Raw genomic sequence first — 15,872 nt, 5'->3', positions numbered from 1 at the left:
TTAAAGTGATCTTTCAGAACAAGACCTTCTTCTTTGATTCTCCCCAAGCCGCATGGACCTGGCTCACGGAGGAGCGGCCCCTTTTTCTCCTTTCCAGAGAGCCCCGGTGCAAGCGATCCAGACTGCGCCAAAACCCAGGCAGCGTCGGATCGGATCCCGGAGGAGGGTCGGTCGCCGGGGTGGTGGCTCCCAGTCACCAGAGGCACGCACCCAACAATCTTCGGCCGAGACCCAGGAGCGTGGCCCTGCTCCTCCGCCTTCGGCCTCCTCCTTGATCAACCTGGGCAACGTCCCCGGGCCCAGTGGAACTCAGACGGGCCAGGTCGGACTCCGACTTGTCCGGGAGCCCTATGATCCGCAGCTCTGATGTAGACACCGAGTCATGAGTGATGCTGCCACCTGCGCCTGGGGCTCCAACCGGGGGCTCCTCATCAACGAGCATGCCTTTGTCTTTATGAACCAGCTCGCCAGTCTGGTCTGTTGGGGTATTCACATTAATGTAATCCTGAGTTCGAACACTTTAGCCCACAGATGCACATTTCTTCTCCTTTTCATGTAACTTGCTGTTAATATTTCATCCGAACACATGGAGGGGGTCCGACTCAGCCATATACCACTCTTGTGGTTGCTAACCGTTTTAGTTTAACTGTTTGCCTCCCTGTGAGGTGTTAGTGACTTGTTCGGGCGACAGATGCTTCCCGTTCTGAAGTATAGGGTGGGGAGATTGGGGGGGAGAAGGAAGGGGGAGAGACTGTTGTCTCCTGGGAGTTTGTTGGTTTTGGCCGCCTACGGGCCGCCGTGTTCTGTTACCATTGGTAGTCACATGTCCTGCTATCTTCTTCAGCTGTCACGCACACCCCTGTCTCCATCAATTATGCCCTGGTGCCCCGGACCCGGCTGCAGTCTTCCCCCTGACTGTAAGGGGTCCTTCTTGCCCACTTGCTTCATGCAAGTCCTCACCTTCACACATGACCCACACTAATAACAAGCCCCTCCACATCCTTTCCTGGAATGTGAATGGCCTCCTGGACCGCATTAAACGTACTGCAGTGCTCCGAGCGGCCCGCCGACGCATGCACGATGCCCTGCTTCTCCAGGAAACACATCTCCTGGGTTCCCAGTGCCACTTCCTGGCCTGCTACGGGTTTTACCGGGTCTGGCACTCCGGCTTTGCTTGAGGTTCCCGGGGGGTGGCCATCCTTCTGAGACGGGGGCTCCCCTTTACCGTAGTCTACGTCGCTGCTGACACACAGGGGACATTTGTGGCCGTGTCGGGGATGGTTGAGGGTAGCCCCGTGAACCTTAAAAAGAAAAGGAGGACCCCACACAGACTAATAGGGGACTGGGGGGATAATGAATCTTCAAAATGAGAGCAGGGCGTCCCCACGAGAAGACAGTCTAGGACTGTGTATCACACCTAGTTCCTGGAATCTAGGGTGAGTGTTCCATTTATCAAGACGCAACTTTATAAAGCATGCCAATAATCTGGCGGGAAAGGTAAAGTTACAGTGATTCGTGCTTAATTACTATCCGTGTATGATCAAAAAGAGCAATGTATATTTACTGTTCTAGTTACTAGTATCCCTAAAGATGCCGACTGTTATTGAAAGGGGACTGTTGTCTCACCATATAATCAACATTAGAAATGACAGTTTTCTAGTAATACCCACAATGAACAAAAGGCCTAGTTTTCAAAGAACATGTACATAAGTCAATGTCTTCAATAAATGTTAAAAAAAGGAAAAGTTTACCACACCATGAGTTACTCTGTTACACATTTATTATACATACAAATTTAAAATTCCATCATTACAAAGTATACAATTAATCAAGAAAACAATGTTAATACATTTGCATAAAAAACAGTTAAAAACAAAGAATCACAGGTCGACGCGGCGTTTCGGTTTCTTGTATTTCTACCTTCTTCAGGACAGATTCTACATGAATTTAAAAAGAAATTTTAAAAAAACAGAGTTACTCTACGTTGCATTGGTGCAGACCATTATGTGTACATAGTTATGAGTAATCATGAACTAATTAACTGAAACTTCATTTTTAGGCATCTCTAGTCCAAACAGACCTTATTCCATCCCCCAGACTTTTCTATTCCATATTGCTGGTGGTGTTTACACACAGTTAGGTTTGAAAACCTCATGCTTGTTATTCTAAAAAACATTAGTTTAAGAACACATATCGACCATGTCTTTACTATTCATACACTTCGTACAAAACTAGTGGTGTTTACCTCTCCCATGGACTTTATAGTCCAATGCTTATGAAGCCCACAAGGAGCAACCCTATCAATACAATCTAAATAATTGTATATCTATTGCATACCTTAAAACAAGTGGAGTAAATTTCCCCACCAGACAGTACTTTCTGTTCAAAACCTTGTTGCCGTCTGATTTCTGGGCTTATTTTCGGTTTTTGTTCGGTGTATTACCTCTGGATAAAATAAATTCAATGTAAGGGTAGCACATTAATGATTTTGTATATTAAAGATGTATATCTATATGTCGCAATGGACATTCTTATAGAATAAACGAGAGGTTTGTGGTAAATTCATACCTCCAGGTATAGTATTACCTCTGGATAGAATAAATTCAATGTAACGGTAGCACATTAATGATTTATATCTATATGTCGCAATGGACATTCTTATAGAATAAACGAGAGGTTTGTGGTAAATTCATACCTCCAGGTATAGTGTATGAATTTTATTATGTACCTTATATTAACACTTTGCACGCTTGGTCTTCGACTACCAGGAGGAGCCACCGTATTCTCCTTTATGGGTTTCTTCAATGACCCTGGGAAGTATTTTAATTGTTTAGTTATAGGTTTTTGTCAATCCAAAAAATCAGACGGCAACAAGGTTTTGAACAGAAAGTACTGTCTGGTGGGGAAATTTACTCCACTTGTTTTAAGGTATGCAATAGATATACAATTATTTAGATTGTATTGATAGGGTTGCTCCTTGTGGGCTTCATAAGCATTGGACTATAAAGTCCATGGGAGAGGTAAACACCACTAGTTTTGTACGAAGTGTATGAATAGTAAAGACATGGTCGATATGTGTTCTTAAACTAATGTTTTTTAGAATAACAAGCATGAGGTTTTCAAACCTAACTGTGTGTAAACACCACCAGCAATATGGAATAGAAAAGTCTGGGGGATGGAATAAGGTCTGTTTGGACTAGAGATGCCTAAAAATGAAGTTTCAGTTAATTAGTTCATGATTACTCATAACTATGTACACATAATGGTCTGCACCAATGCAACGTAGAGTAACTCTGTTTTTTTTAAATTTCTTTTTAAATTCATGTAGAATCTGTCCTGAAGAAGGTAGAAATACAAGAAACCGAAACGCCGCGTCGACCTGTGATTCTTTGTTTTTAATTGTTTTTTATGCAAATGTATTAACATTGTTTTCTTGATTAATTGTATACTTTGTAATGATGGAATTTTAAATTTGTATGTATAATAAATGTGTAACAGAGTAACTCATGGTGTGGTAAACTTTTCCTTTTTTTTTAACATTTATTGAAGACATTGACTTATGTACATGTTCTTTGAAAACTAGGCCTTTTGTTCATTGTGGGTATTACTAGAAAACTGTCATTTCTAATGTTGATTATATGGTGAGACAACAGTCCCCTTTCAATAACAGTCGGCATCTTTAGGGATACTAGTAACTAGAAAAGTAAATATACATTGCTCTTTTTGATCATACACGGATAGTAATTAAGCACGAATCACTGTAACTTTACCTTTCCCGCCAGATTATTGGCATGCTTTATAAAGTTGCGTCTTGATAAATGGAACACTCACCCTAGATTCCAGGAACTAGGTGTGATACACAGTCCTAGACTGTCTTCTCGTGGGGACGCCCTGCTCTCATTTTGAAGATTCATTAGCCCCGTGAACCTCCTTTGCACCTATGTCCCCCCGGCGCTCTTGTCATCCACCCTTCGGTGCCTCACGTAGGTGGTCTCCTCTCTACCCCAAGGCCTTACTGTCGTCGGGGGGGACTTTAATGCAGTCCTACAACCCTCTAGGGACGTGACTGGCTCGCCTACGGCACATCGGTTGACCTCCGCGAAGAGCCTCGTAGGCTGGGCCTCAGCAATGGGTTTTTGCGATGTGTGGATAGTGTGGAATCCCCGAAAGGCACAATATAAACACACATGTCAGCCGCCCACCATACCCATTCCTGCATAGACCTAATTCTGATGCCTGCCTTGGATTGCCAGCTGGTGTCGGGGGTAGAGACCTTCCCCAGTGGAATCTCCGACCACTCCCCCATTTCCCTCCACATCGGATCTTCCTCCGCAGGCCCTAAGACAACCTGGCGAGTAAACACATGGTTTTTGCAAGACTCAGATTTGGTGGAGGCCCTTGACCAGGTGCTCCGCCATTACTTCTCCGCTAACACTGGATCGGTCCCTTCGCAGGGAACGCTCTGGGAAGCGGGCAAGGCGGTGGTTCGGGGGTGGCCAATGGGGTTAGTGCACGCCAAACGCGCGGCGCAAGTTACCCAACTGATGCAGCTGGAATCCCGAGCGGTTCGTCTGGAACAGGCTCAACTGGCCAATGATAACGCTGAATCCTCTAGGAAGCTGGTGCTTGTCTGCGATGAGATTCGGCGGCTCTCCCTGAAGTCGGCCAAAATGTTATGGCGTTCCTCCGTGCCCCGTATTTACGGCTGGTGGACAAGAATGGCAAATTGCTCCACAACCTCATATCCTACCCTTGAGACCATGGCATCATTCCAGAGATCCGAACGGTCAGTGGGACTCACCAGGTGACATCGCGGGCTATTGTGTAAACCTTTGCTCAGTATTATGCGGCACGTCCCCCCCCCAGAGCCTCCCTCACTGAATTGTTGGAGGGATCTGGAACTTGCCTTCCCAGTCTCCCCCGAGAAACGACACACACCTTAGACGGCCCTCTCACCCCAGAAGAAATTCATGGGGCTATCACTCTGCTGCACTCCGGCAAAACGCCCGGACCCAATGGATTACCCCAGGAGTACTACTCTGTGTTCCGTGATGACCTGGTCCCCCACTTGATGGCGCTTTTCCGCCAGGTGGTTGAAGGCGGGTCCTTCCCATCTGAGTCTGACGTGGCGACCATTGTGGTCATCCCGAAGACACAAACGCCTTCCCTAAACTGCTCTGATTACCGCCCTATTTCGCTGCTAAACACCGAAATTAAAATCTTCGCTACTGCAATAGCCCAGCGACTCTGGCCCCTCCTACAAGACCTGGTCCACCCTGACCAATGCGGCTTCGTGCCGGCCAGGGGCACCCGCCATTGCATCCGTCGCCTCCACCTGACGTTGGCCCACCAAGACCGGTTGTCCCCGTACCTGGCGCTTCTCGTTGACTTTGAAAAGGCCTTTAACACAGTGGACTGGGGGTATTTAAGGGATGTTCTGGAACGAATGGGTTTCGTCCCTCCCTTCTGCCGCCTGGTCAAGACTCTTTATAACAGCCCTGGAGCCCGTGTACTCGTCAACGGTGCGATTTTTGAGCCATTCCCAATCCGGAGGGGCACCCTTGTCAGACTTTGAACAGGTCTCGGGTCTTCGTCTCAACCCGACGAAGTCTACCTTAGTTCCTCTTCACCCCACCCGAGCATGCTTCGACTGGCAGGCGGTGATCCCCCTCCGAAGGCAATCATTCAAGTACCTGGGAGTGTGGGTGTCCCTCCTGCCGGAGCTGGAATGGGCCCTCAATGTTGCCCCCCTGGTCTCCCGGATGAAAACCGATCTTAGGAACTGGCAGTCCCTTCCCCTTAACCCGCTGGGCAGGAGTGCCCTTTTTAAAATGATGATCCTCGCCCGCTTTCTCTACATTTTCCAGAACACCTCGGTCCACCTCTCGAGCAGCTGGTTCAGGGAACTGGACGCAATACTTACCTGGTTTTTGTCCCTGTCCCATTGCCAGAACGTGAGCTTGTTCCCCATGATCCGAGACACTTACTACTGGGAGTGTTCGACGGCCTGGATGGCTCCCGGGCTGACAAGTGCTTTCTGGGAACAGCGTTGGCAGTGGCGAAGCGAGATATAGCGGCTAGATGGTCCCAAGCTGAGGCGCCAGTACTGCAGAAGTGAAGGAGAGGTGTGGACTGGTGTGGGGTGCAGGAGGAATCCCTCTTTGAGGCCCGGGGATGTCCAGAGATGTTCAACAACAAAGTGTGGGGCAAATGGTTTGGCCTGCTTCCATCCTGATGGGCCCTTGCCCGATATGTCGGTGTGATGTGAGGGGACTATTTCCTTAGTCAAAAAAGACTACTATGAATTGTGTTGTCATCGGGGAGGGAAGGGGGTTTTTAACTATGATGTGTGACTTGTTACCAATGAAATTTCTTGTACCAAACATTTCAATAAAATTTGATTATCAAAATGGCCAACATGTTGGTTCTCAACATGTCAGCCGGATGCGAGTTTAATTTTGTTCTTTTAAGCAAATGCTTACCATTTTTAAGCTGCATATTTTTTTTCTTTTCTTAGTCTTTTAATGTATCTTACATTTTTTGTTTGTGTCTGTTTTATTGTGGTTATGTCGATGGTTAGAGACAATGATGAGCGAGAGAGTGTGCCTTGCATGTATGATGACATGCTATCAACGATTGAGCATGCACTTTCAAACCCAGACTTTTTGCGATTGCCACTGCTGGTTTTCAATATACCATTATATTTGCCAAAGAGATAATAGCTTGTAAAAAGGCAACCGGATCCAATCAAAGTGGGTGGGATTATTCCGTCTCTGTGTTTGACTTAAATTAAGATGATCATAATTGAGAGTTAGGACTACAAGCAACTTACTTTTTACTTTTGTTTACAAGGCTTTGGTGATTGCTACAAAATACAGCCAGATCCAAGAGATGGAACTCAGCAGTCGTTGTTTGGATTCCCTTAAACAGATTGTCTTTAAACGATACCATCAGGTGAGACACCAAGGCAAACTATTTAGGGGGCATAGCCCCTAAAATACACATTTGGCTTTGTCGCCTCTTTCCTTGCATAAATGTGTGGTTTTTACCATTAAAGAGTTGACATATGTGATACTTTATAAGCCATTTCACAGAGGCAACATCATCCAACTGGTACTTTAAGATAAGTTTCTGTTTTTTTCTATTCCAGAATAGTTTTTCAGCTGTTCAGTAGATGACAAAATATACATCTTCTCAGGGGGGGGGGGGTTATTTAATAGTAAAATATTATTGGAGATAGCCTTGCAGCAATGCTATTCTGTAACACCCAAATTCAGTTTCCCCCTTCTTGCCTTTTAGAAACATTCCTGAATGGATTACGACATTCCTACATTGTTATTACAATAATTCTTTTTGGCATAATTTATTTGTGCTCCATAGAAATTGTCTGTTAAATGGTTTTGAGTGTCAAGGACATGATTAATTGGTTATCAGTCAGATGACGAGTCTGCTGCTGTCTAGCAAATGCTAAAGTTTATGATGGAAACATCGGGGGGACTGGGCGGCAGGGAACATCTCAAAGACCACTGTATGCATAAATGAGTCTTCCAATTGTCCAACAAAATGAACCTGCATCTGACTCTACGCTGAGCACATCAATCACAAAGTCCCTTATCAAGTAAAGTCCTATGCCGGGGGCGTGGCCAACGGCATGGCTGACTAGACGTGCCTCGCCGGAGCTCCGGCCGAGTTGCCCCAAAATCCGACTTTAATCCTTGCCATCGAGCCTGAAAACCACACCACCCTGCAAAAAAACCTCTCCGTTTCACAGTGTGCTAGTGATCCGGGTGGTTGTGTGGGCTTTCTCGGATTTTTGAGTGCGGAGAGGCTACGCCGCGGAGCGGGTACCCATGATGGCGGCGGCGAGGTGCGGAGGACGGCGAGATCGCGGACTCACCGCTCGACGAGCGGCTGCCAGACCGGGAGATAGACCGTGCAGTACCACCCTCTGACTGATCCGCACCTGGGACGCTGAGCCGGGGAGACATTCCGGGCCCGCGTTGGACATTTGGCCGGGAGAGCCGTTGGGGCCAAGATGGCGGCGGGCGGTGAGTGCTGCGGCCGGATCCCGCCCCGCCGGGACACAGTGGAGAGCTAGGGGTCGGACAGGAGAGACACGTCGAGGGAGCTGCACGACATCCGGACACGTCCAGACCACCCCGGCCGGAGCACCTCCCCGATCTACATCAACCGGTGCGAAGCACTCACGGACGGAGAAGGCTGGGAGCGGGGCGAGCCACCCAACGTCTGCTCCCCGCCTGCCCCCCTCGGGACACACGGATCGGGTCCCGCTGCTCCCCCCCCCCCCCCCCCCCCCCCCTTCCCTGTCCGCGTGGGGACCATGGGGAAGAAGGAAATGGCCTCCAGGGCGCTGAAACAGGGGCCCATGGACAACTTTGCAGCCCCGAGGGCAATGGCCGAACCACCGGGCTCCCGCCCCGACATGACTGTACTGCTGGAGGCCATCCAGGCGTCCAGGACGGACATACAAGCGTCGCGTTCGGCGCTGGAAACAAAGATCGGCGAGGTTGGTACGGAGGTGACTCTGCTCCGCCAGGACTTCCGAAACCTATCTGAAAGGGTGACGACTGCGGAGGAAAGGCTGAAGGAGGATGGCGAGGCGATCACCGCACTCCGGAGAGACGTGGCGGAACTCCAGGCTTCCCACCGTAACCTTCAATGGAAGGTGGACGATGCGGAAAACAGGTCCAGGCGCAACAACCTCCGTTTTGTGGGGTTCAGAGAAGGAATCGAGGGCAAAGACATGGCGGCCTTCCTGATGAACTGGCTCAAGACCACCTTCCCGACGGCGCCATTTTCTCCCTGCTTCATTATCGAACGGGCGCACAGGGCGCTCTTGGCTAAACCTCCGGAGGGGGCCCGACCCCGGCCAGTCATCGCCCGTTTTTTGAACTTTGCAGACAGAGACCTGATCCTGCGAGAAGCCAGAGTTCTGGGGGAGATCCGCCTGGAGAATGCTACGATCATGATCTTCCCTGACTATAGCCAGGAGGTATCGAAGCAACGCCGCTCATACGACTCGGTCAAGGCAAAGTTGAGATCCCTCCAAATTAGATACATGCTTCTGTTCCCCGCCAAGCTGAAAGTGATTTACAAGGACAAGGCGCTCTTTTTCACTCATCCGGAGGAAGCATGGCAGTGGCTGGAGGAGCGCCCCATCCTGAACAGTAGGGATGTGGCCAGCCGAGAGGCAATGGACAAAACCGCCCGCAACAAGCCACGGTGGGAACTGCCCAGGCCCCAGAGACTACGCTCCCGGAGGACCCAAAACAAGACCGCGGCGACTCCGTATAGAACCAGGGGAGCGGAGAACAGGGGGACTGGCGGGTCGGAGTCCCCCGACCCGACGACAGGTGCGAGAGCTAGCGCACCCCGGAGGGGAGCTAGATCGGAAGGGGACGACATGGAGGATTCGGAGGGCCCTTCGTCCGGAGCTGAGGACCCGGAACTTTTGCAAGAATCTTTACATCCGCTGGTCAAGGAGATCCGACACATGGAACTGGATCTGTCGGGGCAAGGCCCGTCAACGGACACACAGGACTCCCACTCATGAACATTGCTAATGTGAGACTCGATGGAGATGGCAACTCGGCGCATTAGGAGCACGCAAGTTGGCACGAAACCCCTCAAGTACTTTACTCTTTCTTCCTCAGAGTTCGCTCTGACTGTTGTTTGAGTTGGGGAGGGATGTGCGGGAGGGCGACTGACCTGCTCCCATTGATAGTATGGCCCCATGTTGGGGCGCAGCTGGAAGGGGAGGGAGGTGGGGTGGGGGTGGGGGGGGTTTGTTGGAACTGTTATTACCTCGTGTTGGGGTGTTGGTTTGTTGAAGGGGGGGGGGGGGGGCAGCACGACACCAAGCAGCGGAGTCGGGGAGGGCCACACTTACTACCATCCGGGCCCCGGGGCCCGGCCTTGGATGATCACCGAGCAACACAATGGCAGGTACACTAATTGAACCGACCGAGACGGCCCAGGGGTGAAGGCGCTCACGTGGAACGTGAACGGCCTGGGCTCCAAAATTAAGAGGGGCCTGGTCACGGCCTACATTAAACGCGCAGCCCCAGACGTTATCTTCCTTCAGGAAACACATTTGAGAGGGAACAGATGCGCTTTCCTGGCACGAGGCCAATACGTAGTTCTAGCACATGCGGGGTACACCATGGACTCACGGGGCACGGCCATACTCATTAGAAAAACGACCCCTTTCACTGTAACGCGCACATGGTTAGATCCACAGGGAACATTTGCAGGGGTGCAGGGGACCTGGAGGAGACGCGGGTATACGCTGCTATCGGTTTATGCCCCACCCAAGCTTCAAGGCACGCACAATGCAGGAGGTCACCAACATACTACTGGACACGGCTGACACGGTGCAAATCATAGGGGGGGACTTCAATGATGTGATGTGTACGGCACGAGATAGGTCTAGCAACTCCCACACAGTAACAGCAGACACGGCGCTTGCTCGCCAGATGAACACACTCGGCCTCACTGATGTCTGGAGGTGGCTCCACCCCGCGCAGGCCGAATATTCTTTTTTCTCCGGGGCCCATAAAGTCTTTTCAAGATTGGATTATATCTTCACCTCGAGGCAGGAACTATCATTGGAGGACCAGGCCGAGTATAGGGCGAGGGGCATATCAGATCACTCCCCACTGTTCGCACACATAGGACGAGGTGGGGGGAGAGGACGGCCTCACTGGCATATGTCGGCATGGGACATACAGACTCCTGAGATTCTGGGTGGTATCAGGGCAGATATTCGAGTGTTTGTGGCAGAGAATGAGGGCTCGGTACAGTCTAGGGTTACACTGTGGGAGGCCATGAAAACAGTCCTGAGGGATCGATTCCAATCCAGGGTGGGTGAGGCTAGGAGGAAACGTAATGAGGCTATAGCAACTGAAGAGGCGACCATACTGACTCTGGAGGCCGATTACCACAGGTCAAAGAGGGAGGTAGACCTTAGGAAACTGCTAGATGCTCAAAAACTTTAAAAGGAATTGACCACGAATGAGGCACGCACGCAGGCACTGGCCATCCTCCACCGTCTCTACGATGTGGGCGACAAATCAGGGAAACTTATGGCCTGGCTGAGTAGGCGGGAGAGAGCGGCCAGGTGGGTGGACGGGATCGAGCTCCCCGGGGGTGCGCGGGCGTCCACGGATGACTCCATAGCGGAGGCCTTTGCGGCCTACTTCGAAGACTTTTATAGGGCTAGAGACCTCGGGGACGCGGAGGTAGTGCAGGCGTTCCTGGGTGATATGGAGGTCCCACAGTTGACCCCCGAGGATAGCGAGGCTCTGGAAGCCGACCTATCCCTCGACGAAATCACGGCGGCGTTAGCGCTATTGAAGCCCGGGAAGGCGCCGGGCCCAAACGGTTTCCCGGCGGAGTTTTTCAAACGGACGGGGGACCTCCTCTCCCGCCACCTGAAGGGATTGTTTGTCGAGGCGTTTGACGCCGGGCGTCTCCCGCCAGATTTGACCCTAGCCACCATAGTCCCGATTTACAAGGAGGATAAACCCAGGGAGGAGTGCTCCTCCTATCGTCCGATCTCTCTCCTTAATATCGAGACCAAATTGTTGGCCACCATTTTGGCACGACGCTTGCGACAGGTCATTACAGATCTAGTGCACCCAGACCAATCTGGGTTTCTCCCGGACAGGGCCACCAAACTCAACCTACGGCGTACTCACAATTGGCTCCAGGAAGTTTGTGACAGGGATGAACCCCACTGGTTCCTCTCCTTGGACGCAGAGAAAGCGTTCGACGCGGTGCATTGGCCCTTCCTGATGGGCACCCTTGAACGTTTTGGGATAGGGCCCAAGTTTTTAGGCTGGGTGAAGCTGCTATATTCGAACCCCAGGGCGAAGGTGCGGGTCAATGGAAGGCTCTCCAGGGAGTTTGCGATAGAGCGGGGGACACGGCAGGGGTGCCCGCTCTCCCCACTCCTTTTCACTCTCACGATTGAGATCCTGGCGATCCGCATTCGGCATAACCGGGATGTGGTGGGGTTTCACTGGGGGGAGTCGGCCGCGGAACTGGAGAAGATCTCCCTTTACGCTGACGACGTCCTGTTGTATATCACGGACCCGGCTAGGACTATCCCAGCGCTATTTAAGGAGTTGGGGGACTTCGGGGCAGTGGCGGGACATACCATTAATTGGCACAAATCGGTCATGTATGACCCCCTAGGGGGGAGTGCCTGCCCGAACACCTCCTACACACCACGGAAGGCTTCCGGTATCTGGGGGTCTTTATCACCCGAGATGCACGTCGATCATATACAGATAACATAGACAGGGTTCTGGTGGCAGCGAAGACGGAGATGGATAGGTGGAGACAGCTTCCACTCACCATCCTGGGCAGGGCCGCCCTGTATAAAATGATCCTCTTGCCGAAGTTTTTATATGCCCTCCAAAACGAATATTACCCTCTGCCAACTCCAACTATACCGAAAATCCACGCTGACCTCCGCTCCTTCTTGTGGCTGGGGAAACAACCCCGAGTGGCACTCACGACCCTGCAGCGCCACCAGTACAGCGGGGGAATCTCGCTACCTAACTTGGAGGCATACTACTGGGCTGAACACCTGGCCCCCATTAATGAGTGGATACATGCCCCTGCAGATCACCCAACTTATGCACTGGAAAAATCCAAATGGGGCGCTAAGACGGTGCTCCACTTCCTCTACGGAGGGAAGGGAGGACGTAAGCTTCTCCCGGCGACTAGAATTACCCTGACAGCATGGTGTAGAGCCACGGTAAAAATGGGATGGCAGGAAAGACCCACCCGTCAAACCCCCCTGTGGTCGTGTAGCTGGCTGGCCGAGCTGCACAAACTAAGGGGATTTAAAAAGTGGGATGACATTGGCATCTCTACGATCGGGGATGTCATAGCGAGGGGGGAGCTAAAGACCTTTCAGGCGCTACAGCAGGATTTTGGCCTTCATAACACCCAATACTTCAGATACTTGCAATTACGGCATGCGTGGGGGGCACAAAACATCTCCCTTACTGACATTCCCCAATATGCGCCACTCGAGGGACGCCTGCTCCAGGAACAGATACACAGGGGGGCGGTGTCCATGACATATAAAACACTGACAAACAATATGTTGGGAGACCTACAGGCCCTGAGGGAGAGATGGGAGGGTGATGTAGGCACACTAGAAAACCTGGATTGGGAACTCATCCTCATGCACCCTCGAGAAGTGGCCATAAAGTCGAGGCTTCGCCTCATCCAGTTCAAGGTTCTACACCGGGCCTACTTTGACAGGACAAGACTCTTCCGGATGGGGAGGGCTACTAATGCCTCCTGCCTAAGATGCCAACATCCACTGGGTGATTTTTTCCACATTATTTGGGGTTGTTCCGTGGTCCAGGAATATTGGAATGAGGTCTTCACTGAACTGTCGGCGGTGTTGGAGGTGGACATTCCCAGGGACCCCAGGCTGGCACTCCTGGGCATGTCAACTGAGGTGGATGTCACGCGGCACTCACTCATCTTTTTGTTGCTGGCGTTGGTAGTAGCCAAAAGAGATATAGCGAGAATGTGGGGGGCGCCAGGAAGGCCCAATCTGGATGACTGGAGGCGAGGCCTAGACATGTACATGGCGGCTGAAAGGGTTACGTATAAAGCGAGGGGATGCCCGAGAAAATTCCGCAAAATCTGGGCCAAGTGGCGGCACTATCACGGACTCGAGTAGGGGGGGGGAATGCGGGGGGCGAAATTGACCACTGGGGTGGTCTCATGTGTGACTGGTCTGAACCTGTTGAACCTGGAAGGACTGGGGTGATGAGACGACGTATGTTCACGACACATGCCTTGAGGAGTGAGGAGGGCACAGGGATTTGGTGGTAGAGTGGAGGTAAAGGGGACGAGCTGCTTGGGGGGGGGGGGGGCAGAGGGCGGGAAGGGGGGCCTCAAATAGAGGTCTCTGTTGCCCGGGGGTGTTTACATGGAGGTTGGGGGGGGGGGTTCGGGGTGAAAAGACAAAACACAAATTGATTATGTCATGATAACTGCCATGTATGGATGTGTTCAAAAAGTTGTGCATAACCGGGGGGTGCGGAATGTTGACGCTCCCCCGTGATGACGTAATGCTTTTACTGATGATCCGCATGATGCAACAATAAAAAAGAAATTTTCAAAAAGTAAAGTCCTATGCCAGCCAACCGCAGGACCTGCTGCACCTCTGGCCGACTGGAAATCCAGAAACAAAATTCAATGCAAGAGTAGAGGCAGCACCAGAGATGAAGTCACAAACTGGTTTCTTCGTTTCTAAAAGTTCTTTATTTTTCTTCATAAAAATACCTGCCAATGCGTTTCGTTCCTGAAAAAGGAACTTCCTCAGGGCTGCAACACAAGACAATACATAAATAACTACATATATATACATATCTATATTTTACATTTACATAGGACAAGAACAAAAAGAAAAAACATATATAAAAATACATGTAAAAATACACCTAGACATAATTAATCCTATTAACACAGAACAAACATGGCACTAATACATGACATATTTGAATCAAGCCTAAAATCATAAAGACATCCCTATATAGTAAAAGAGACAGGGGTTAACCAAATAATAGAACCCCCCACTCAATATATGGTTAAACCTGTATAATATGATAATTAACTCTCAGCGTCTCATGATCTAGAACGCCACATTTAAACTGATCACTGGAAGGGAAAAAAGCAAAAGAAACATATACAAAGGGCAAATGTCCAAAAAGCCCTGGGGGAAATAAACAGGACTCTTCAAACGTAGAGCAAGAGAGAAAAAATAATAAAATATCACTCTCACCGAAAAGTGTGTGTGTAAACTCGTAAGGTGGGCCCAGAATACTGGCCTTGGACGTGGTAGTCCCAATCCTATTGTTTCGTATTTTTCCAATCACAAATACCACGATCTATCTGCGGTAAATTAAACAAAAAGATATGTAAAAGACAACATATCAGTCCAAGTTTACAAACAATATTGCCCATAGTCTGAACTGCTATATGTCTGGATTGAGGGAAACACACATAGTATGTGCCGCTCTATCCACTATATTCAAATCAAATTTATCTTCTATGAACACAGCGAGATTAGAGTCATGAATAACATATTGAAGGGGGGCGGAGCTTGCCGGCGTCCATGAAAGACGTGTGAGCGCTGAGCTCCTCGCCTGAGCCCCTTTAACATTCGACAAAACTATCCTTTCGGCGTCTGGCTGGCTCTGAAATTTGTGGAGGACTCTCTGTCTCCACCTCAACTTGGTGGAGGGCTTTTCCCCGGTCGAAATCCGGTGTGGTGTCGCTTTGCAGTCTGGAGGAGGGCGAAGTGGCGGACCAGGCCGCAGTCCACGGTCTATCCTGGGAAGCCGCCCGTGCTGCGTCACGCTGCGTGCGGCCCGCGACACTAGAGTGGTGCCGATCTGCCTCTTCTGCGACTACACAGCTGGCCCTGCTACGCGATATTACGCCGTGCTCCCGAGCGCAGCCGTGGTGGCCTGGCCCTCGTTTGTTCACCCGATGGGTACAGAAGTGCTGGCGCATTGAGGTACCATTGAACGTTGAAGGAACCACGGGCGGACCGCCACCTCCCTGGGGAGGGTGCCATCGGCCGTTGCCCGAACCTTCCATGTCTCTGGGATCGCTGTGGAGCTGCGAAATTGGAAGTGTTTTGGAGTGTGGTGGCCCAACTGCTCGACGTTGGTGTGCTCCGGATCTGTAGGAGTGCTTGGTGGTGTCCCTGCCTGGCTTTTGGGCCTACTCGTACTGCGGGGCGACTAGCCGCCATCTTGGACGCATTTCTTGCTGCGCAACATCTTGTCCTACGGTGCTTGCTCCCCCAG

General features: G+C 50.6%; 1 protein-coding gene across 1 annotated transcript in view; it reads left to right on the top strand.

Annotated features, from left to right (window-relative positions):
* CENPN (centromere protein N) overlaps window positions 1–15,872 on the top strand; it is a 334,623-nt gene that overhangs the window by 188,939 nt on the left and 129,812 nt on the right. The window contains exon 8 of the mRNA XM_086945091.1: window positions 6,853–6,954. Within this exon, the coding sequence (XP_086801217.1) occupies window positions 6,853–6,954 (102 nt within the window). The remainder of the gene's footprint in view (window positions 1–6,852; window positions 6,955–15,872) is intronic.

This window comes from Lissotriton vulgaris, chromosome 12, assembly GCF_964263255.1.
Source record: "Lissotriton vulgaris chromosome 12, aLisVul1.2, whole genome shotgun sequence".
Taxonomy (NCBI): Eukaryota; Metazoa; Chordata; class Amphibia; order Caudata; family Salamandridae; genus Lissotriton; species Lissotriton vulgaris.
The sequence above is the reverse complement of the archived record's forward strand: the minus strand, read 5'-3'. Positions and strand labels throughout refer to the sequence as shown.